General features: G+C 43.0%; 1 protein-coding gene across 1 annotated transcript in view; it reads right to left on the bottom strand.

The window, feature by feature from the left end:
- Positions 1–246: 246 nt before the first annotated feature.
- The window catches only part of Thsd4 (thrombospondin type 1 domain containing 4), a 208,234-nt gene continuing 184,124 nt past the window's right edge, over positions 247–24,356 (bottom strand). Inside the window, exons 6-12 of the mRNA XM_026387801.2 lie at positions 21,511–21,640; positions 20,355–20,559; positions 19,656–19,829; positions 12,941–13,114; positions 9,094–9,273; positions 6,787–6,931; positions 247–389 (exon numbers count right to left, since the gene is read on the bottom strand). Coding sequence (XP_026243586.2) covers positions 247–389; positions 6,787–6,931; positions 9,094–9,273; positions 12,941–13,114; positions 19,656–19,829; positions 20,355–20,559; positions 21,511–21,640 — 1,151 coding nt within the window. The remainder of the gene's footprint in view (positions 390–6,786; positions 6,932–9,093; positions 9,274–12,940; positions 13,115–19,655; positions 19,830–20,354; positions 20,560–21,510; positions 21,641–24,356) is intronic.

Genomic DNA, 24,356 nt, shown 5'->3' with positions numbered 1-24,356 from the left:
TTTTCAGAGAGCACCGTTAGCAGATGCCAGGTCTCAAGGGAGGGGTCATCAGTACATAATGATGATTAAAGGACCCACTGTGGCTTTCTAACATCCGGGGCACAAAGCTCCTGGGTACACTTGACCAAAGGCAAGGGTGGTGATGAAGTTGACTGGCAGTGTCCTGGGCCAGGGATCCAGCCAGGCACATTGCTTACAGCCCCCGGGAGGGCAGGGATGATGCCCTGCTGACGGGAATGCGGGGTGTTATCTACTCCCCAGGAACCCCGCATGCCTACTGGCCACACGAGTGCAAGAGGCACAGCAGGCGGTCTTGTAGTAGTTGTAGACACAGAGGCGGGCCTGGACCACCACGTTGCAGTTGTAGTACTTGTCCTTGCAGTTCTCGTCTGTAGTGGGAGAGAGAACACAAGACTCCTGAGCTCAAGAGGCAGCCTGGACCAGTGGAAAGAGGAAGGGTGGTGGATATGGCTTTTTGTCCTGTTCCTGCTATTTTGTTAATCTTTTTTTGTTTTTTAAATAGGACTTTTTGTTGTTGTTGATAGACCTTTATTTTATTTATTTATATGTAGTGCTGGGAATCGAACCCACATACCAGGCAAGTGTGATACCGCTGAGCCCCAGCCCCAGCCCTATTTTGTTAATCTTGTAGTTCCAACTCTAGAAAAACTAGGGATAACAGGAACATACCTCAATATTGTAAAAGCAATCTATGCTAAGCCTCAGGCTAGCATCATTCTGAATGGAGAAAAATTGAAGGCATTCCCTCTAAAATCTGGAACAAGACAGGGATGCCCTCTCTCACCACTTCTGTTCAACATAGTTCTCGAAACACTGGCCAGAGCAATTAGACAGATGAAAGAAATTAAAGGAATAACTATAGGAAAAGAAGAACTTAAATTATCACTATTTGCAGATGACATGATTCTATACCTAGCAGACCCAAAAGGGTCTACAAAGAAACTATTAGAGCTAATAAATGAAATCAGCAAAGTGGCAGGATATAAAATCAACACGCATAAATCAAAGGCATTCCTGTATATCAGCGACAAATCCTCTGAAATGGAAATGAGGACAACCACTCCATTCACAATATCCTCAAAAAAAAAAAAATACTTGGGAATCAACCTAACAAAAGAGGTGAAAGACTTATACAATGAAAACTACAGAACCCTAAAGAGAGAACTAGAAGAAGATCTTAGAAGATGGAAAAATATACCCTGTTCATGGATAGGCAGAACTAACATCATCAAAATGGCGATATTACCAAAAGTTCTCTATAGGTTTAATACAATGCCAATCAAAATCCCAATGGCATTTCTTGTAGAAATAGATAAAGCAATCATGAAATTCATATGGAAAAATAAAAGACCCAGAATAGCAAAAACAACTCTAAGCAGGAAGTGTGAATCAGGCGGTATAGTGATACCAGATTTCAAACTATACTACAGAGCAATAGTAACAAAAACAGCATGGTACTGGTACCAAAACAGGCAGGTGGACCAATGGTACAGAATAGAGGACACAGAAACCAATCCACAAAACTACAATTATCTTATATTTGATAAAGGGGCTAAAAGCATGAAATGGAGGAAGGATAGCATCTTCAACAAATGGTGCTGGGAAAACTGGAAATCCATATGCAACAAAATGAAACTGAATCCCTTTCTCTGGCCATGCACAAAAGTTAACTCAAAATGGATCAAGGAGCTTGATATCAAATCAGAGACACGGCGTCTGATAGAAGAAAAAGTTGGCTACGATCTACATACTGTGGGGTAGGGCTCCAAATTCCTCAATAGGACACCCATAGCACAAGAGTTAATAACTAGAATCAACAAATGGGACTTACTCAAACTAAAAAGTTTTTTCCTCAGCAAAAGAAACAATAAGAGAGGTAAATAGGGAGCCTACATCCTGGGAACAAATCTTTACTTCTCACACTTCAGATAGAGCCCTAATATCCAGAGTATACAAAGAACTCAAAAAATTAAACAATAAGAAAACAAATAACCCAATCAACAAATGGGCCAAGGACCTGAACAGACACTTCTCAGAGGAGGACATACAATCAATCAACAAGTACATGAAAAAATGCTCACCATCTCTAGCAGTCAGAGAAATGCAAATCAAAACCACCCTAAGATACCATCTCACTCCAGTAAGATTGGCAGCCATTATGAAGTCAAACAACAACAAGTGCTGGTGAGGATGTGGGGAAAAGGGTACTCTTGTACATTGCTGGTGGGATTGCAAATTGGTGCAGCCAATTTGGAAAGCAGTATGGAGATTCCTGGGAAAGCTGGGAATGGAACCACCATTTGACCCAGCTATTCCCCTTCTCGGTCTATTCCCTAAAGACCTAAAAAGAGCATGCTACAGGGACACTGCTACATCAATGTTTATAGCAGCACAATTCACAATAGCAAGACTGTGGAACCAACCTAGATGCCCTTCAATAGATGAATGGATAAAAAAAAATGTGGCATTTATACACAATGGAGTATTACTCTGCATTAAAAAATGACAAAATCATAGAATTTGCAGGGAAATGGATGGCATTAGAGCAGATTATGCTAAGTGAAGCCAGCCAATCCCCAAAAAACAAATGCCAAATGTTTTCTTTGATATAAGGAGAGTAACTAAGAACAGAGTTGGGAGGAAGAGCATGAGAAGAAGATTAACATTAAACAGGGACGAGAGGTGGGAGGGAAAAGGAGAGAGAAGGGAAATTGCATGGAAATGGAAGGAGACCCTCATGGTTATACAAAATTACATACAAGAGGAAGTTAGGGGAAAGGGGGAAAAACAAGGGGGAGAAATGAATTACAGTAGATGGGGTAGAGAGAAGATGGGAGGGGAGGGGAGGGGATGGGGGATAGTAGAGGATAGGAAAGGCAGCAGAATACAACAGACACTAGTATGGCAATATGTAAAACAGTGGATGTGTAACTGATGTGATGCTGCATTCTGTATACAGAGTAAAAATGGGAGTTCATAACCCACTTGAATCAAAGTGTGAAATATGATATGTCAAGAACTATGTAATGTTTTGAACAATCAACAATAAAAATTAAAGAAAAAAAATCTTGTAGTTCCCTTTTCCCTTAATTGGATTTTACATAATTGGTAAACAACTAAATGCTTTTTCCCCATTGAAAAGACACCATAGGCAAGAATAAACGAACAAATTGGAGGGGTAAAACAAAAATTCATATCACATCTTATTAGTTGGAAACCTTTTCCAAATGTGTGCCAGCTGAGTGACAGGCCTTCAGAACAGATGACTTTGTTATGCCAATCATTCCTGGTTTTGAAACCTGCATAAGCAATTCCAAGGATCTGGCAATTCAAACTGTCTTTAATTATCCATATCCATGTGCCTGAGACAAGCAGGCAACTTAACATGTACAAGTATTCTTTTCAATTATTGCAGTATAATATGACCTTAAAAAAACAACGTGAGGGACAATTTGTGATCCAAATTTAAATTAAGTTTTCAACTCTGTGGTGTTGCCAACGCAAGTGAACATGTTTGTGTGTATGCACACACACAGTAATTGGCCACAGTAATTATTTCAAACTTGTTCCTCAGCTTCCTGGCTGGACATTGTGTTTTATACTGATGGTAACACATTCTCCTAAAATGTGTTTTGGATATTTTCTCACCATCTTTCCTATTCTCTTCCTCTCCCTCTTTGTTTTCCCCTTCCTTCCTTCCTTCCAACTTGGGCTATGACATTCTAAGCAGGAAAACAGCTTTTAACTTATTGTGTTCTCATAATTAGCAATAACATCTAGGGTTTTGGGTTTAGCTTATGAAGGCTTTAACCAATTCCAAGCTATTTATAGTTTTTTTCCTAGCATTTAATTTTTTTAAATTTATAGTTGTAGACAGACAAAATACCTTTATTTTATTTATTTATGTGGTGCTGAACCCAGTGCCCCATGCATGCGAGGCAAGTGTTCTACCTCTGAGACATAACTCCAGCCCATTTTTTTTTCCCTAGCATTTTTATAGTGTTTTCTGTTAGGCTCTTTAATCTATTGGACACTTGTATTTATTTGTATATGGCATGATGTAAGATTTAAGGTGTCTTGTTTAATAAAAAAACAAATTGTCTCAATACAATGGAAATTTCTCCTTTCCTCAATTAACTTTCAACCATTATCCTAGTTAATTTCCCTTGGATAAAAAAGTCTGTTTCAGAATTCTGTGGTGTAACAGTTGGCTGTCTCTGCCAGTAACAGTACTATATAGTTTTAGTTTTTGTAGCTTTATAACATGTATAAATAAATGGAGAAACACCATGGTTTGAATATGGCTTGTCCCCCACTCTCTTGTAGATGTTTAACCCCCAGGATCATAATGGTATCGAGAGGGTGGAAACTTGATCTGGCTATGGTGTTCAGAGATTGGGTCTTGGGAAAGGGATTAGACTTGGAAAAGGTAATTAGGATGAAAGGTAATTACTTGGGACTCTCGGTTTCAGAGTTTTTTCCATCCCATGAACGAATCCTGGTGGCTTTAAAGAAGAGGCACAGAGACCAGAGATGGTGTGCTCTCTGTCTCTTGCCACGTGATGCCATGTGCTGCCTTGGGACTTTGTTAGCAAGAAGGCCATCACTCAAACTGAGCCAATGCCAGGAGCTCAGCTTTGAGACTCCCAAATGGGAGATAAGTAAATCTCTCTCTTTCTCCATCTGGTCCTGGGATTGAACCCAGGGCCTTAGGCATGACAGCCTACTGATACATTTCCATGTTCCCTTTAATGTTACTATGATGATGAGGAGAGTAAATAGGTACCTAGGGACCCAGAAGAATTCTAACAAAGGGGGTTAGAGTTAGTCAGTTTTTCTTCCATGTGACCAAAATACCTGGCATGAACTACTTAAAGGAGGAAATGTGTATTTTGGCTCACAGTTCCAGAGGTGTCAATCCACGGTTGGCTGACTCCATTGCTTTGGGTCTGAGGGGAGGAAGAACATCAGGGTGGAAGGGCGTGGTGGAGGAAAGCTGCTCAACTCATGGCAGCTGGGAAGCAGAGAGGAAGGACGGGGTCAGGGACAAGATGTCATCCCAAGGACACACCTCCAAAGACCCTCTCCCTCCAACTAGGCTTCACCTCCTACAGTTTCTACCACCTCCCAATAGTCCATTCAGATTATGAATTCAACAATGGATTAATCTACAAATGAGGTCAGAATCTTCAGGATCCATTCACTTCTCCAAGCCCCACCTCTGAACAGTGATGCACTGGGGTCCAAGTGTTTAACACATTCCAGATCCAGACCTTAATAGGGCGTTATGATTTAGATATGAGGTATCCCCCAGTAAGTTCACATGACAGGCAAAGTAGGAACGTTCAGAGGTGAAATAATCAGATCATGAGAGCTGTGTCAATCAGTGAATTAATCTATTTGATTGATTGATAAGTTGAATGAATTATTGGGTGGTAACTGTAGGCAGGTGGGGCATGGCTGGAGGAAGTAAGTAGGTCATTGGGGGGGGTGCTCTTGGGATGACATATTTTGTCCCTGGCTCCTTGCTCTCTTTGTTTCCTGGCTGCCATGAGCTGAGAAGCTTTCTTCCTCCATGCTCTTCTGCCATGATGTTCTGTCAGCTGACCATGGGAAAAACTCTGAAACCGAGAGAGTCCCGAGTAAACTTTTCCTCCTCTAAATTGTTCTTATCAGGCATTTTGATCACAGCAGTGAAAAGGTGAATCATCATCATCATCATCATCGTCATCTGAATAATAAAAGCTCAGCACATTTCTATTCTGGAGCCAGTCCTGGCAAGCTTGGCAACATATTCTGAGTAGACTGTGTGTGTGTGTTGGGGGGGTTGGGGGCATCCAGTATGCCTCTGGAGCTGCATCTTCACCCACCTCACACCTTCTTTTGCCCAGTAGATGTGTAAGTTACCTTCTTTAGTTTTCTCACTGTAATTCAGTTCTATAAGGATTGGGACCATTCCTCATGAACCACAGCCCAGGGAACCTGACCCAATTTCTAGGTTATAGGTTGGGTAGGGCCTCCTGAATTGCAGGGCTGTCGTTCCCTGCAGGAATCCAGCCATGTGGTGGCTAACTCTCCCACTGGGATCTCTCCATTCTTGATTTGAGATTCTGGACTGTGCCATGCAGATATCAGGTTGGACTCTCCATCACTGTCTCTATCTGTTCTTGAATCTCCCCTTCCTCCATTCTCAACCAAGCTGCTGTGAGGTCTTGGCATTCCTCTATATGGACAAGCAATAGTGGTTTGCATATACAATTAAAAGTTGGAAATTTTACTACTTTGACTTTAAGAATGATAGAACTAAATCTTTGGATGCACTTAAAAGTTAATGAATTCACACTAAAGTTTTTCTTTTGGCTGGGATAGCCATTCATACTGTGAATAGTTACCTTAAACCCTTTAACTTACAATGTCAAGAGTTTGACCCCTGAATTCCATGACTTAATGAGGTCACAGACATATCTACATCAGTTTGGCATTTTCAGAGTTTAAGAAAGATGAATATTTTCTCTCTTTTTTTTGGGGGGGGTGTACTAGGGATTGAACTCAGGAATACTCAGCCACTGAGCCACATCCCCAGCCCTACTTTGTATTTTATTTAGAGACAGAGTCTCACTGAGTTGTTTAGCACTTCACCATTGCTGAGGCTGGCTTTGAACTTGTGATCCTCCTGCCTCAATCTCCCGAGCCACTGGGATTACAGGTGTGTGCCACCACGTCTGGCTGGACATTTTCTCTAAGACAGGAACTTAGGGGACTTACCAACTTCAGGGACACAGTCCTGGGGGTTACAAGATTCTCTCTCTTCTGGTTTCAACTGAGGGTCACAGAGATTACTTAGGGTCATATCATCTGACAGACACCTCACTTCCCGGACCCGGAAGCCACCCTGGCAGCTCTTGGAGCACTGTATGGCAACAAAGAGGAAAAGTCAGTCTATTAGCTCCACACACTGGAGAGGGAAGATATTGAGAAAGTTCAAACATTTCCAAAATGGAGACAGAATATCAAAGCAAACTCCCATGCACGTATCACCCAGAGCGCAACTCATGTCGTGTCCCATCTATGCCCCTCTCACTTCTACTCCTCATACTGTTTTGATGCAAATACAGGCATCATATCACTCCTTCCATAATGTTTTAGTTTATAGCTCTAAACGACAAGAACCCTTAAAAATTATAATACCATTGTTACACTTAAAAACTAAAAGTTCCTTATCATCAAAATATATATTCAGTGTCCTATTTTCACTTGCCTTATGAATCTCACAGGTTTTATAAGTACTTGCTTTTCTTTACATTCCAGGATTCATATCAGGTCTGCATGTGGCAATTAGTTGATGTCTTTTTTGACTCTTAATCCACAAGTTTCCTTTCCAGTGGCTTTTCCCACTGGTACTTCAAACATTTTTGGGTAAAAGAACTGAATTTTTTTTCTGTGGAATTCTGAAAGAATGGATTTTGCTGAATGGATTTTACATGTTCCTCTGTTCTCTGTATTTCCATCCATTGAATTGGATCTAGAAGAGGCCTCAACAGGTACAGGATTGATTCAGAGTTGTGTGGCTCTCTCTCTCCTGGGGATATTTTCATCCACTGACATGTAATGCCCAGATCCTTAGGTCATTTGGGGCTGAAACATGATACTGTAGTTCTCTTATTTCTTCTTTTTTTTGGGAATTTTTAAATATTTATTCTTTAGTTTTCAGTGGACACAACATCTTTACTTTTTTATTTTTATGTGGTGCTGAGGATCGAACCCAGCGCCCTGCGCATGCCAGGCGAGCATGCTACCACTTGAGCCACATCCCAGCCCCTCTCTCATTTCTTCTTAAGAATCCCTTCCCCAGATTTACTTTTTGCTTACCCAGTGGTATAATTAAAAGAAAAAAAGAGCAAATGCTCGATTCTTTCTCTTTATCACTTTTCAGAACAATGAGGTGATTCTCTAACATCCTGTAATGGTGATCTATTAGTTTGTTTTGTTTTTAAAAAATTATTTATTTATTGTTTTTTTTTTTTTGTTTGTTTTGCTTTTGTTTTTTCCTGTAGTGCAGGGGATCAAACCAGGGCCTTGTGTGTGCTAGGCAAGTGCTGTCTCTACCTCTGTGCTCATCCTCCAGCTCTTACTTTTTTAAAAAAATTGCTATAAACCTATTACAAATTGATGGATTTAAACATATATAATGTGTTTCATTGAGTTAATTATACTTATTATTCTTACCAATGCTCAAACCATCCATCAGTGTCTAGCTGAAGACTGTAAAAGTTGCCTCCTAAGTCTTTTGGACATGAATTCAGCTGTTTTTGTGAAGGGCTGATGAAAAGCTCATATCTGCTATCTCAAATCTGGAATCAGCCGTTCCTTTAAGAATGCCTGGTCCCCCCTACTGGCAAGAGATATTTCAAAACTGCAATTTGGATATCAGGAGTGCCCTTTGCATTGTATTTGTCACTGTTCCTAGGCTCTTTCAGTGGATGAAATGAGAAACTAGAAAACACTCTTTAAAGATGTATTAATTTATAAGTTATAATATTAGTACCTTACTTTTTTTCCTTTACTTTGTTTATTTATTTTTATGTGGTGCTGAGGATCAAACCTAGTGCCTCACATGTGCAAGGCAAGCACTCTACCACTGAGCCACAACCCCAGCCTAGTACCTTATTTCTAAGTAATAATATAGTACCTTTAGCAACATTTCTTTAATCCAATTAGCTACTGTTCCTCTGCAGCAGTGTTTCTCGGAATGCAGACCAAGATTGACTGCATCCTGCTTATTAAAAATACAATCTTTGTCCAGGATGGGCCCAAATTTGGTCTTTTCAAACAAGGTCCCCAGATGATTCTTATGCACACAGAAAGAGTCACTGCTCTACAATTTAGAAACCAAGCTTCAGATTCACCCCACTGAGCAGGGCTACCCCCAGCAGCAGCTACTTAGAGTAGATTGCCACAGAGAGTCTAGAATCCACTTTTCAATTGAGCCCAGCCTGGCCTAGAGGTGACTCTGGGGGGCCAGCAGGGGAACACCGTATTAAGACAATCTCTATCAAGAGCACCGTGACTTACCATGCTCCATTCTGTGCTAAACCATTTAGCTCCACAAGGCTGGAGGTGGCACGATTGTTGGCTGGGGGGTCTCTCCAGGAAGGAGCATTCGTAGGGGTCCAGCACTTCATAAGTGTCTGCGTTCTTCCTCACACAAATCACCTCCCTCTGCTGTGTCCCACTCCCACACCCGATGGAACACTGGAGAAAGCAACAGAGGGAGATGGTGCCATGTGAGGGAAAGGGGACAAGAACTACTGTCCATCAAGGGACAGCACCCACTCTGCCACCAAGTCAGTGAGAAGAACCCAAGGGAACCTGAAGATGTTTTTGGAGGAGAAGCCACATGTGGATTCCAATTTTCCTAACAGTTCTGCTCTGGAGTGCACAGTCAGTGCCCTTGGGTTGACACCACTCAAGGACGCCGGTCCCTGATACCACATTGTCTTCTGTGCTGGGACTGAATAGTTTCTCTACCTTAAAGGAACTTGCCAGCCAGTTAATTTGGCTGTTTCTGTCCAGTACACTCTGACACACTCTCAGACGTGCTAAAACAATGAGCTGACATTTTAATTTTATATTTTAGATTCTTAGAGGGTGGATAGCATGAATGAATTAATCTCCCAGAGCCTGCACACCTGTGGAAGAAGGGCTCCATTAAAATTCTTTCAACACATAAACTGAGGAGAAGCCCCCAGACCTGGGGCAATGTCCCCTATGGTCATTCCTCCCTTCCCAACAGGCAGGCCCCAAATCCTGCTCCCTTCCTCTCTGCTCAGCCTGGGCCACTGAGCCCAACTGAACTGTGTGACAGCTGTGATCCGACACCACGGTTTCATAGAGATATCTTCCATTGCCTGTTTCCATGGATATATTTAGAGTCCCATAAACAGTCACTTCTGAATTATTTGGGAATTTAGATGCTAGGTGCTTTGTTACCAATAAAGATTTAAAAAATCTGATTAAAAGTTGCCTCACCCCAGACTCTAGCTCTGAGCACCCTGGCCTGGGCGTGGGGCCCCTTTGGGGTGAGACAGAGGCTCTTGGCACTTAGCCACCCTGGTCTCTCAGTGAGAACTCTGAGTACCTAGCCCTGCCCTGGGGTTCTGGTGGATTTGGGGGGTGAGTCTGGGGGGTGGGCAGGCAGGGGAGTTACCCCAGCCTATACTTTTCAAGTTCTGGTCATGTCTCTGCTGACCCCCATCCCTTGGTTCACCTGAGAGGGACACTGGGCCTGGGACTTCACAGAAAGGGATGAGGAAGGTGCTGGCTTGACATGCTCCCCACCCCCTCATATCCAGCCTGCAGGGCTTGGTCTCCCCGGGACTCAGTTCTGACAGCAGAATTTACTTGGCTTGATGCAAGATTCTAAGTGGGATCTCCACCCATCCGTTCCCCTCTCCAATTACAGATGCACAAAATGTGCCTCAGAGGACACACCCGTGGCATCATTTAGAGACTGAGCTACTTCTGTTTGCATCAGGGCTGCAGAGAGTGTGCTCTGGGTATTGCTCACAAACCCCCGATCCATCTCTTTCTTGGGGGTACCTTGTACCTCTTCTCTTGCTGGGGGAGGGCTCATAACAATGTCCCCTGGCCCCTAAGACCTGAAAGAGGAAGCCACAGCAGCACTGTGGGAGGTTCCCCAACATGTTGCCTGTGTTTCTTTTCTGGTCAGCAAGTCCTGGGATGCAGGCTCCATCAGGACCCCGAGAGATTCACAGAGAGATCTCCTGCCTGCTTCTTGTGCCCTGGGGAGCCGAAGGCCCTGGCTTGGCTATGCTGTCTGCCAACCCTGGAGGTAGCAGGGATTAGAGAGATGACAGGGAGTCACAGCAGAGGTGAGGCAGCCAGGTTTGGTGGCAGAGGCCAGGAGTGGTGCATATGTGCTGATCTACCTTGGCACAGAGGCAGGCCTGGCTTCTGCTGGAGAATGCTTTGTGGGACTGGGTCAATGCCAAGGGCCAGAGGAGATGGGCCAGGGCCTGGGCCTCAGAGGACTCTGAAGGACATGGGGTTACTGCCCAAGGATAGGTCCATCTTAGCCCATGGATACCAGAGCCTGGGGCCCCTGACTGCTTGGTGCTAGAGGCGTGGTGGCAGTGGTGGCAGCTGCAGTGGGCACACTGTGGCAGACTCTGGAGCATGCATTTGTCTTTTCCATTCCACTGTGGCATGTGCCTCTTAGGGGGACACTGCTGCAGCTGTTACTTAGCTCTGAGCCCTGGGTTTTATAAACAATGCAGCTCAGGACCAACCCAGCCTCTGTCACTTTGGGTCACCCAGGGTGGTGCTTCTGGCTTGCAGTCCTATGGCAGAGACCTTTCCCTGGCCAGTCTGTTCCTCCTCCCCTGCTGGTGAGCTTGGGCCTGAGGCTCAGCCTCTCTGGGCTGGGGCAGGGGCAAACATGTGAAAAAGCTGGCAGAAAAAAAATTAATAAAAATGGAAACAGAATATTTATTAAAGGTTCCCCATGTCCCAAGCAATGAGTAACTCCCCATATGTGTAGCATCTTATGAAACCTGTTAACAGCATGAGGAGATTGGTGCTATCCTTATATTCAGATGAGGAAACAGGCTCAGGGGGGTTAAATTACCTGCTCCAGTCAGAAAACTAGTGAGAAGGGGAGCCGGAATAAGTTATCAATGTGTCTGACTCTGACGTTCAGCAGAGTAGGCAATGGAAGTGTAGTTGAATTCTTTTTTTTGTCTGAAATTTTCTGTAATTTTATGAATTATATTATAAGAATATTAAAGAAAAATGTAAAACATTTTTCCATGATGTTTACATAAAAACTATGTTTTGAGATTTCGGGTTGATATATTTTCAAGTTGTATTTTCACTTGCTATTATCTCACACATACTTTTTATATCCTTTAATGATCATTGTCATTGGTACACAATATTTTACTGAGTCTGACATCCCATAATATCCCTAGCCATCCTGCTGTCATGAACATCTCTGTTGAAAAAGCCTTTTTTCTTCTGTTAATTATTTCCTTAAAGCAAATCCCCAGGAGTAGGGTGACTGGGTGAAGGCAAATGAACATTTTTATGGGTCTTGACTTTTATTGCCAAATTGCTTTCCAAAGGGCTTGTATCAATTTATAAGGACAAGGCAGTCCATTTTTTTCAAGGTCTGTTTTTAAAGCTACTTAAAATAAATAAAATTGTATATGGAGCCAGAGGTCCTGATAATGTGTAAATCATGAGCATCAGCCAAAATGTCCTTGGAGAACCAGCCAGCCCTGGGAGCCAAATGCTAAGTGGTCCAAGAACTCCAATACCGAGGGGAATCACAGCAGGGCAATCAGAGGGAATGACCTGCTGCTAGGTTTTTTCAGGGGGGTCACCTTCAAAGTTGGAACAGTGAGGAAAGAATTGATTCATCCATCAAGTTACTTTTAAAAAGTATTCAATATTCTCCGTTCTTTATAATGTACAACTCCAACTTGTAAAACTTTCAGCTCTGACACAGTGCAGACAAAGCTGGCCTAATTAACAGTAACAATACCAGAGCAGCAGCAGCAGCAGCACCAGCAGCAGCTGCAACTCCCTGTGTTTATAACCTCCGAAGGTGTGGCCATTGCCATCATTTTATAGATAAGGAAACCGTGCCAGGCCATAGCTCCCTGAGAGCAGGGATGTTTGTTTTGCTTCCTGCTGTAGCCTAAGTGTTGAAATGAGCACACAGTAGATGCTCAATAAATACTTTTGGTGCATGAGGCACAAAAGCCCAAGTAGCTTCTCCAGAGTCACGGGAGCCACTGCACAGCTGGGACACCTGCCACAAAGTCCGGGTTCCTAAGCCCTCCGGATGCTGCCTCTTGCATGGGACAGACAGACACACCCAGTTCTGGCCACTCACCTGACTCCAGCTCCCAGCGAACCACTCCACCTTGCCAGTGCAGGGTCCATTGTCACACGGGGTGGCCTCTGCTGGCCGGTTGTTCCCGCAGCCCTCCAAGGGCAGGCTGCTGACGTGGTTGGTCATGCACACCACTGAGCGAGTCCTCACTCCAACCCCACACTCAGCTGAGCACTGTGAGACAGGAGGAGGGCAGGTGAGAGAGGCGGCACCCCAGACTCGGAAGCCCCTTCCAAATGATGCCAAGGAGGGAGGAACACCTCATTTCTATACCAAGTCTTTCTGTAGATACACCTGACCACTTCCCATGCACAGCCTGCCCCATTACAGTAGCCTCCCCTTATCTACTGTTTTGCTTTCTACAGTTTTGGTTACCAACAGTCATCTGTAGTCTGAAAATATTAAATAAAAAGTTCCAGAAACAAGTCAGATATTTTAAATGTCCCCAATCTGCTCCTTCTTTTAGACTAATGTTTCATCACTCCATCCCATACACTTCATGCTGCAGAGCCAGGGTGGTCACGATTCCCTGACTACAGGACAGGCTCATAGAGCCCACGGCATGCTGTTCCCTCTGCCTGGAATGCTCTTCCCTTCCCCAGGACCCATCAGACCCCTTTAAGCTCAAATGTTATCATCTCTGGGGAAACTCCCTCGATCATCGATTCAATGCACTCTTTCTAGCATCAGAATCCTATGGCAGTCTGTAGTCTGCCTTCTTCTACTGTGTTATGGTTACTTGTGTCCTATTTCTTTATTTTTTTTCTTTATAGAAATAATCTTGGCAAGGAAAGGGACTATTGAATCATCCTTAATTCCTTCTCATATCACTGCCTTATCCATGGATGAATCCATGAATATCAGCTGAATAAATGAACACGAACTTGGGTCTCCTCCCTCGCTGCTCATTTTCTTAACACTTTCAGTCCTGTAAGTGGTCATTTATAGCATGACCAAAGTGCATCTAAAGGTTTCTGGGTCTTCTTTTATTTTTATTTTTGGGTGTTGGTGCTTGAACACAGGATGCTTTACCATTGAGCTACATCCCCAGCCCGATTATTTTTTTTTTATTTTGAGACAGGGTCTCATTAAGTTGCTGTGGGTCTTACTAAGTTGCTGAGGCTGGCCTTGAACTTGCAATCCTCTTGTGTCAGCCTCTGAAGTTGCTGGGTCTACAGGTGTGTGCCCAGCTAGGTCTTCTTTTAAAGACAGAGTTAAAGTTTGATTTCTACCAATTACCACTTAAAATTTTGTTGTGTATATTTAAGGTACACAACATGATGTTATGGGACACAGAGATAATAGAAAGATTACTATAGTGAAGCAAATTAACAACATACCCACCATCTCACATAGTGACTCCCCTTTTTATGGCCATAGCAGATAAAACCTACTCATTTCGCATGAACAGATTTATTATCTATAGTCCTCATGTTGCACATGAAAGCTCTAGATTTTTTCATCCTATGTATCTGCTACTTCACATCCTCTGACTACAGCTCTCCATTTCCTTTGCCATTCACCCTTAGTAATCACTATTTTGAGGAAAGAAAAAAAATCTTCACAACCTCATTTCATTATCAAAATGTCCATTTCCATTTTTGTATACTGCCGTCTATTTTCATAAAACCACACCTCAGGTGAACTGTCAAACATTTACATGACTTCTGCTGAATTGGACCTGCCTCCTTTTGAACGAACTCCCTTCTGGAGAAAAGGGTTTGCAGAGGGCCAGAACATGCCACCCAAAATATACTGCTTCAGTGTACTAATTCTTTTGAGCTGAAGGCAATTGAGAAATAGGAGAAGCAAGAAGGGCTTTCTGTCCTTTCCTTTTCTCCCTAAAAGCAGGGCATGAATTTCCAATGAGAAAGGTGCCTTCCCAGTACTAGGAAAAAGAGAACATTTTTATCACTGGAGATGGGGAGTTGGCTCTGAGACGAGTCTGCATAAACTTAGTAAAATAATCTTTAACTTCCATTACTTTCCCCCTTATACTTCTTTCTCACTTTCTTAGAACTTACTCAAAGCTCAACCCTTTCCCCCTGTCTAGTTACTTCTTCACAATTTACTGTTCTTTGTTAAAGTGGTATATGAACCCTTGAGTCCAGACACTTCTTTGGAGTTTTTGCTTCTTTCCTATGAAGTTCCTTGTGCCACAATGATATTAACATCAAATAAAATTTGTATGTCTTCCTCCTGTTAATATTTTGTTAGTTAAATTAATAGGCTGCAGCCAGAAAATCGAAGAGGGTAGAGGATAAGTTTTCCTTCCTTTACATGTTTACATACATACTTTATGACTTTTGCTCTTTTTGCATCATTATTAGAAATCTTACACAATGCAATAGTTCCTTAGGTTAAGAAAATTCTTTGTTACAATAATCGGAATAGTCTGGACTGGAGGGATTTTTGTTTCAGTCATGTATGATCTGGTCTTCTTCCTAACTTGAAAATTCAAGGTATTTATACTCTCTTGTAAAGAATACAAAAATCAAATCTCAATTATCTCTGTGTTTAAAACCCTAAAGAGGGGGCAGGGGTTGTGGCTCAGTGGTACAGCACTTGCTTAGTCATGGGAGGCACTGGGTTCGATCCTCAGCACCACATAAATAAATAAATAAATGGATAAATAAATAAATAAATAAAGTTATAAAAATATATTTAAAAAACCCTAAAGATATTTCTTCCCACGTAATTTACATCTGACTAGTTAACTCAATTTTCTGCTTTCTAAATCTAGAATGCACAGGCATCTGAGAAAATTTCTCCATATTCCCAAGTGGCTTGATTTAAAAGAAGACCGTTAAGGATGAGTGAGAGGACACACTGAGGGGACCTGTAGAGAAGCTTTGCTTTATTACATCAACGGCAGTGAAAAGCACAACTTTAAATTTGGTTCAAGAAGCCTAATGGCTGAAATGAGGGGCAGGGGAGTCCCTCTCAGCAGCAGAGACTGATCTTCAAAGTAAGGCACCAAGACACATCCATTTGTTTTCTCTGGTCTGTCCCTCTTTTTAAAAATTGTTCATTTTTTTTTTGCAATACTAAGTATTAAACCCAGGGTTTATTAGGTGTTAGGAAGTGCTCTACCACTAAGCTACAACCTCAATCCTTTTTATTTTATTTTGACACAAGGTTTTGCTAAGTTGGCCTTAAACTTGCAATCCTCCTGCCTCAGCCTCCTGGGTAGCTAGGATTATAGGTGTGCACCACTGTGCCTAGCTCTGGTTTTTTCCTTTTGAGCTCAATGAATCAGAGGGTGTGTCTTGGTCATGTGTGGTATGCAAGACGTGCTCAATACATGATAATTCTCAATAATGAAAAATTGCTAAGTTTAGACTGAAGCTTAGCAGGGTGGATTTTTATATAAAGCAACTATTCAAATGTGGAATACTGCCATCAGGTGGTCAGTCCTTCATGGAGACTGACTCTTGTAAGGCCAAGGGGTGCCTCAAAGGTCCAGTGTAGACATGGAGCCTATGAAGGATGAAGCAGCCTATAGAAAACTCCCCACTGTGCCAGCCTCTCCTTGGTCATGATTTCCAGTGCATTAACCTTTAATGCTCACCTAGCAATGTTACAGATGAGAAAACCGAGAAAAGCTTAGAGACTCAGCAGTTGCTCAAGGTCAAATAAGAAGTAAGTGGTAGTCAGCTGTGGTGGTGCACACCTGTAATCTCAGCAATTTGAGAGGCTGAGGCAGGATGATTGCAAGTTGAGGCCAGCCTCAGCAATTTAGCAAGGCCCTAAGCAACTCAGTGAGACCTTGTCTCAAAGTCAAAAATATAAAGGTCTGGGAATGTGGCTCAGTGGTTAAGCACCTCTGGGTTCAATGCCAGTACAAAAAAGAAGAAGAAGAAAAAAGCAGTGGCCACAGAGATGATTCCAAAGGCAACGAGCTGTCCTTAAACCCAACAGCATCCTCCTACCACTCAGCCACTCAGCTATTCTAAAGTTCCAAAGAAAGAATGGACATTTAGGGATAAGTTTATATTCTAGAGGTAGACAAAGCAAAATTTGTTTTACTTACATCCTAGCTCCAAACTTACTTGTCTTAAAACATCTCCATAAAAACCAAAAAAGTTCTCTAAATAGAAGAACAAAGGGCCCATTCTTTGCTCTATTTTAATTGTAAGATAGAGGTTAGATGCAGCAAATACTTATGTTAAAATAAATAGCAAATTGACATTAAGGGGAAATTTAGACGTTGTTATTGAAGGGGAAATAGCTGATGTAGAAATCCTTGGAAAATTCATGTGTAGAAGTTTACTACACTAAATAAATAGGGGAGATACACAGAGGAATGAACCACGGCAGGTTTTTTTTTCTATCTACATAGTTGTTTTATTTCTGTATATATTGCAATCTGAGTCCAGTGCCTTTTTCAGAGTGGGGCACATATAGAGAGATACAATTAAAAAGGTATAATAATTCATCAAAGTAAACTGATTAGTAAAATGCTCCTAGTTTGTTGGGGAGATGATAAATTGAAATAATCTTTATGGAGATAAGTTTGTCAAAATCTATTGAGTTCATATTATGTGTCCATAACGTTTGGTCCAATAATTCCACTTCCTAGACACGATTTAGGGGAATAAGAAAAGGCACATATAAAGAGGGATACATAAGAATATTCACTGAAAATCCTTTTGAAGGTCCAATTTAAAATAGTAGAAAATTAGAAAAAAAACTCAAACATTTAGAAATGGGGGACTGGTTCAATTACAGTAGCTATACAATAGCTTATTTTTTTTTTTTTTTTTTACTAAAAACCATGCATTAAAGACTTTTAATACTATGGAAATGTTTACAACATGTAAGTGAAAAAAGCAGGTTATCAAATTATGCCTGCATTATGACTTATATCCTTAAAATATCTAAAAGTAGTATAACCCCTATGTGCAGAGTATGTATGAGAAGCAAAAAAAAAAAATTTAGAAAGTGTGGCTAAATAATCTCAAACTATTATCTTTTAGTAAAGAGATTTTGGGCCTAGTTTTCTGAATTTTTCATATTTTTTATAGTAGTGCATTACGTTCTTCAAAAATAATCCTCCATATGAAAATGAAACCCAGCATCATTCTTCTCTTCTATTTTCTTACACAATATATTTATCAAGTTTGCTGTGAATGCAAATAGATTCTAGGGTGGCTAGAAACCCAGAAATGAAATCACTGAAGAATTAATTGAAGGAACTAGGACTTTTTAGTCTGGAGAAGTGGAAGGGCTCTCCAAATGGCCACAGGCTGCCGTGCAAGCAGGGTCACTCAGATTCTGTAAAGGACAAGAGCCGGAGGCTCTTTGGAAACCTCCAGAACCCTTGAGCTGTATGAGAAACAGATGAGCGAGTCTGGACACGGGGAGAATTTCTGACCAAGGAATCAGACAAGAACCTGAATGACCTTGGCAGGAAGGCTGCAGAGCATCCGCGTGCTGGCAGGGAGCTGATCAAAGCGACCGCCGACACCTCCCAGCACTGATTCCACAACACCGCCAGCTAATGTTTGGGGTGGGAGGCTTGGAAAGGGGGCGATGTGCAGACAGAATTGGGATGAGCTCCTCTGGACTCGGCAGTCTGAGTTGGTGGATGCCCTTTCCGTGTGTTTCCCTGTGGGTGGAGCCTCCCAGGTGGCTAAGCTGGGGCCCCTTACCGCCTACCCCTGAGACCCAGGGCCCAGTTAGCTCATCCCAAGAGCTCAGTGTTGACACCAAGGGCTCTCTATCTGGGGGCATCCTGGGGCTAAGAGGCAGCAGTTGTGTGCCACCAGGAGCCCTGAATCCACAAGAAGACAAGCGGCTGCATGGCCGTCTCCAGGACCATCTCTGAGGGTGGACCCAAGGCTGCACGCACAGGTTGTCCTTTCTTTCTGAATAACAAACTCACTGATGTGGATTATGTGGTGAAGAGAGGGACAGAATTAAATGACCCTTCTCATCTCCTTCCCCCTTGTCTTTTCCCCACCCCAACGTACACTCTTTAATTTTGCTTAGTGTTTTTCCTTCAAAAATAAAAATAAAACTTATTTTTTATTGTTATGTATATTTGTGCATAAGACTTGCCATCGTGACCATTTTTAAACTTCCTTCAGTGGCACTAGGTGCATTTCCTGTGTGGCCCTCACCACCCATCTCCAGAATCTCTTCCTCGTATAAACCCTATTTTTGCCTGTGACAGATCAACTCCGTCTAATACTGATTTTCTTTGTATACAGGTCACTGCTGGACTCACAGAACTTTATATGCCTTTGAGTTTTTCATGGACACCTGACACTTAGGAGGCTGAGGGAACCAGGCTACTGGGGAGAGGGACAGGGTCTAAAATGTTTTTAGTTATTAAAAAGCAGGGGAGATGCCTACGTTTTGCTGAATGTCTGTTATTTGCCAGGCACTCACAAAACAAGAAAGGTGTGATGTAATTATTCCCTATATTTAGTATTTCATTATTTAATCATACACAGTGCTAAGGAGAGTTAAGTTCATTTTTTTTTCTCACACCCACTTCTCAATCTTGAAATTTCAGTCCTTAGATGAGGAGACAGAGCATGTAATAATCAATCTTTGGTCCTTTTTTTTTTTCAAAGTCAGAAATCAGCCTTGGGACTCCGAGCTGGTGATTTGTCTTTGCGTGGTTTGGGGATACCCTGTGACATACAGCTCCTACCCACTTAGCTTAGTGGCTTGGCCTGAGGCTGTCTGCCACTGACACACTCACCCTTTCACTCCACTCGGTGAGGAACCAGCTCTTTGCACAGGGTCCCATGTCGCAGTTCTCGATGTCATTTGGCCGGAGCTTCATGTTGCATTCCTCATCATCGACCACATCCCCAATGTTGCTCACACACTTCACATCTCGGGTCCTCTGTCCCACTCCACAGGGCACTGAGCACTAAAACACAGTAACTTACATCAGTGGCATGTGTCCTCACTCTTCTGTCACCCGTGTCCTGAATGGATAACTGTGGTGAGGTCCCCAGTGTTGTAGGTCCCCCTGGGGAAGGATCTTAGCCCTAGAAAACTTCACGACTCTTTTCTTTAAGACCTTCTTAGAGGAAATCTTGCCTATTTTATTCTGATGGCTCTCAGTTTTTCCATCTATAAAATGGGAGAGTTGGCTGTGTTAGTGGTTGTCTACCTCACTCCACCCCGACACCTGGGTCTGATGAGGTCAACAGGCACAGGGCTCCCATGGGCTCATCCATGAAGTTGGCTGTGGGTGATGCACACCAGCCTGAACTCAACTGAGCTCTTGGTACACCCCAGGACCTGCAAACACAGCTAACCAGCACCCTGGGGATGGGTTTCCTCCTGGGGAGCTGAGGGTTATCTTGTCTCAGGTCCTGGTGGGAGGAGGTGGGAGAGTGGTGGTGGGTCCTGGAGACGGGGGTCTGCAGCAGGCTGCCCTGCCCCATACCGAGGTCCAGTCAGTCCGGATCTGCCACTCGCTGCAGATCTTGAGTTGGCAGGTGCTGGTGGTCTCAGGCTTCTCCAGGTGCTGGCAGCGGTAGGGCTGCACCGTCAGGCTGCGGTTGGCGTACACCTGGCGGCACAGAACCTGGCGGTGCTGCATGCCCAAGCCACAAGTTTTGCTGCATTCAGACCACTCCCCGATGTCCCAGCTGGCTCCGAAAAGAGGTGGGGTGGGCGGGGGTAGAGAGAGAGAGAGAGACTTCAGAGGGAAGCGTGAGCCCAGCCCATTCATAATCATCAGAATCCCTGGGGGACCCTCCTCCTGGATCATTGGTTGCAAATCTGACTAAGGTCATCTGACTCATAAGGGAAGCAAATTTTGTTTGACATGCTATTTGCCAGTGACCAGGGCCCAGATTCTATATGAAGTTATAGAATGCTGAGAAGGTACAAAGGATTTCTATCTAGTAAACAAGGTAAAACAGAACCCAGCCACTTCAAAGGGGACTTTAATTACGCTGGGGAACATAACCTGGTTTGGCACCAGAGACCTCCCTCCAGCAGCCCTTCCTTTGCATATCCTCCTCTGTCCACATCCGTTTTGCATATCCTCCTCTGTCCTCTCAACTCAGTGATTAGTTGCATGTGACATCAGCACATGCTCATTATGCATTTGGATGAGAGTATTATTTTTATTACTCAGAGAATTAGGTTTTGACCTTTTAGGGCCTTTCCCCCAGTTCTTTTAGAAGTATCTAACCAGTCTAAGACCTCTCTTGAGACACTTTTTTCTGAATTTTCCAGGCCCACTCTCAGTACCCTCTCTCTGTACTCAGCTCCCTGACAGCACTGATGGTACCAGGTTCCCATTCTTTGCTTCCACCTGTTTTCCTTACCAGGCTAAACCTCAGTTGCCCCAATTTCCCAAAGGGTGGGCTTTCTTGCTCAGTGTGCCACTTGCTAAAGGCCAGCAGCTCCCGGGTTTCTCCAGAAAGACAGGTAGGCTTGCTAAACAGACCACAAGGCATGCACAGCCAAGTCTGGTGTTTGTAAATCCGACTCAGACTAGTTTAATAACTAGATTCTATCTGCTATTAAGGTCTCATGCACACCAACCAGAAGTGACCCGACAATAGGTGACCTAGACAGAGGCCTCTTACAAGGCTGGGCAAGGGAAGAGGTTGCAGGGCTCCTCCTCTGGGGTTGGCTTCATGCTGGAGTCACAGAAGCTCTCTGGAACCTCTTCGTGAGTGTTTCTGTGCACACAGCGGAAAATAGGGTACTGTGATCCTGTAAGGACAAGGAGAGCGCCACGGTCAGCCTCACACACTTGAAGCTGGGCTCCGGGATGGTGCACAGGTGTTGAGGGCTGGTGAAAGGAGGACCATCCCCACAGGCCCTCCTTCACCAGTATGTCGATATGCACTTACTCACAGGACTTTGCTAGTGACTATGGGCGTGCAAAGGAGAGTCCCACACAGCTCCTGCCTCAGAGTGTTTCTACTCTATTTGTGGACATGGTTTGAATATATTCAAAGGTAGATAAAAGCAATTTTCACAATGGTTTGAAATAACAAAAAAGAATTCACTAGGTTGGGAGTGACTATAGAATGAACACAAATAGTTACTTTCTAAGGTTCTCTGGAAGCATCCAAGAGAAAGTGTCCTGGAGGGGTGCAGCCATGTTTCAGAGAAAGGGCTGGGCTTGGGTAGTTTATGTGCACCTGTATTGGGGGAGGGGCTGCCCAGGTGGTTAATCTGGAATAAAAGTACCTGCTTGACAAACTGACTTTCTAGACCAGGTACACATGTGTGGCAAGTTGAAGCAAAGCAGGAAGAAGATTCAAGATTCAAGAATAGCTGCTGTCTCCCTTTGTAACATATTTCTACATTACTCTAACAATGTCCAAATCCAGTGGTAATTCTGTTTCAGGTATGTCTGCTTCTCATGAAGACAGTGGGCTATTCAGGGACAGGACTAGTTCTTATTCATCTCAGCAACTCCAGGACCTAGGAAAGTAGCAGGTGCTCAATACAAGCTTGTAGAATAAATATTTATTAGAGGTTGTAATAGTTTGGATCTGGAATGTGCCCCAAAGCCTTATGTGTTCAAGGTCTGGTCCTCAATTGCATCAATATTTAAAGGTGGGTATTTGAGACATGATTGGATTTCGAGGGCTCTAACCTAATTGGTGGATTAAACCACTGATGGAGTCATAATTCGATGGTATTAGTGGGAGGTAGTGGATACTGTAGGAGGTAAAACCTAGTTGAAAGGAGTAGGTCCTTGGGAGTGTGCCCTTGGGGGCTATATTTTGTGTGTTCCCTGCCCCCCACACCCTGACATAAGCTTCCTGGCTGTCATGAGCTGAGCAGCTTTCCTCTGCCATGCCCTTCTGCCATGATATCCTACTTCACCTCAGGCCCAAAGCAGTGGAGCTGGTTGACTGTGGACTGAAACCTCTGAAACCATGAGCCAAAAATAAATCTTTCCTCTTCTAAGTTGTTTTTCTCAGGCATTTGTCACAGTGATGAAAACCTGACTAACACAGAGGTATTATACTTGTTTTTGGTATTTTGCTAAAAAAAACTGCCTCATGGTTTTGTTTTAGAAACATAGCCAAGTTTCACTGGCTTAGTTAGGATAAAACTATTTTGAACAACAAGCCAGAATTTGATCAGTGAAATTTCCAGCTCTCAATTCAGTTCTGTCTTCCTCTCTGCTGCCACCTGCTGACAGCACTGGGGTACTACTAGTGGAATTTTAAGAACAGAGAATACTATCTGAATCAAGCTTCTGAGATTGCTTCTTCACAAATAGCTGTCTACCTCCAGTCCGGGGTGGTGCATAATTCCTGCTGGGAAGAGCACTATAATTTATTCTAAAACTACTTATTTCTGTTGCTAATTTGCCAGGCACTTATATTTTCTGGAGCTACGACTTACATGTCTTGATATGACATCAGCCATGCAAGTGTCTCAGATATCCTTCAAATTGATTTTGTATGACAGAATGAGCCAGAGGATAGGTTGTTCTCATAAAAAATTTGTCAGTTTGTAAGACAGTTTTGAATCTGAAATAATCATTTGTTTAAATGACTCTGGTTGTAAGAATTTACAGTGTAGCTATAACTTGAGACCATTATTTAAAATAACGTTCCAATTAGGCCCAATTATTAGCTCAGTAAAAAGCAGTACTGACTGTAAAATTGATGGGAAGCAAAAACTTTTGAGGAATTAAATTTTGTTCAACTACATATCTCCTTCCATTAAATAGAACAGATTTCTAATTAAATTCAATAAACATTAAGCATATTGTGCTGAGTTAAAAAGAAGAACAAGACTTAACTCCCAGCTTGCAGTGCACCCATTTAGGACCCAGCTATTAAGGGTTTAAGTAAAGATCTTATTTAGCCTATTCCTTTCCCTCTAGACCATGTGGGTTTAACTTTTCCACTTATAAGTTTGTGGATTGGAAAGCAAAAATCACTACCCCAACCACTTGGCACTCACCGAGGGGGAAATCTAATATTTTTAGCTAAAAGGATACAGGATACCATAGGAATGCTCTTGCTTGGAAGGATGGGTCCTGCTTGGGGGCGTTTGGCAGGTGGCCACTGCTTGCCTTCCCCCACAATTTTATTGCATTTATGTGCATTGTCCATTGTCCGTGGTCCAGCTCCATGGAAATGAACCAAGGAAATGAAATCAGAGGCTCTTTGTCTCTCTGATGGTGAGGAAATACTGGACCTACAATTCTTGACTCCAGCAACTGCAATGGTTTCTTTCTTTAGGTCAGTTCTTACATCCACAGAAAGGGAGATTGTCACTCAGAAGGGCACCTGACTACCTCGCATTGTCCAAGATTACAATCCAATGATTCTTATCATTGCCCGAAAGCAAGGACAGGGTGTTGAGGGCAGGTGCTGGCTAGGCTTAGGGCAGAAGAACAAATGTGGGGTTGGTTGGTCTGGCTGGTATGTGGGAATCCTGATCAAAATAGAAG

This window comes from Urocitellus parryii, chromosome 6 (genome assembly GCF_045843805.1).
Source record: "Urocitellus parryii isolate mUroPar1 chromosome 6, mUroPar1.hap1, whole genome shotgun sequence".
Classification (NCBI taxonomy): Eukaryota; Metazoa; Chordata; class Mammalia; order Rodentia; family Sciuridae; genus Urocitellus; species Urocitellus parryii.
Note: the sequence above shows the minus strand (reverse complement) of the source record. Positions and strands in the feature narration are given on the sequence as shown.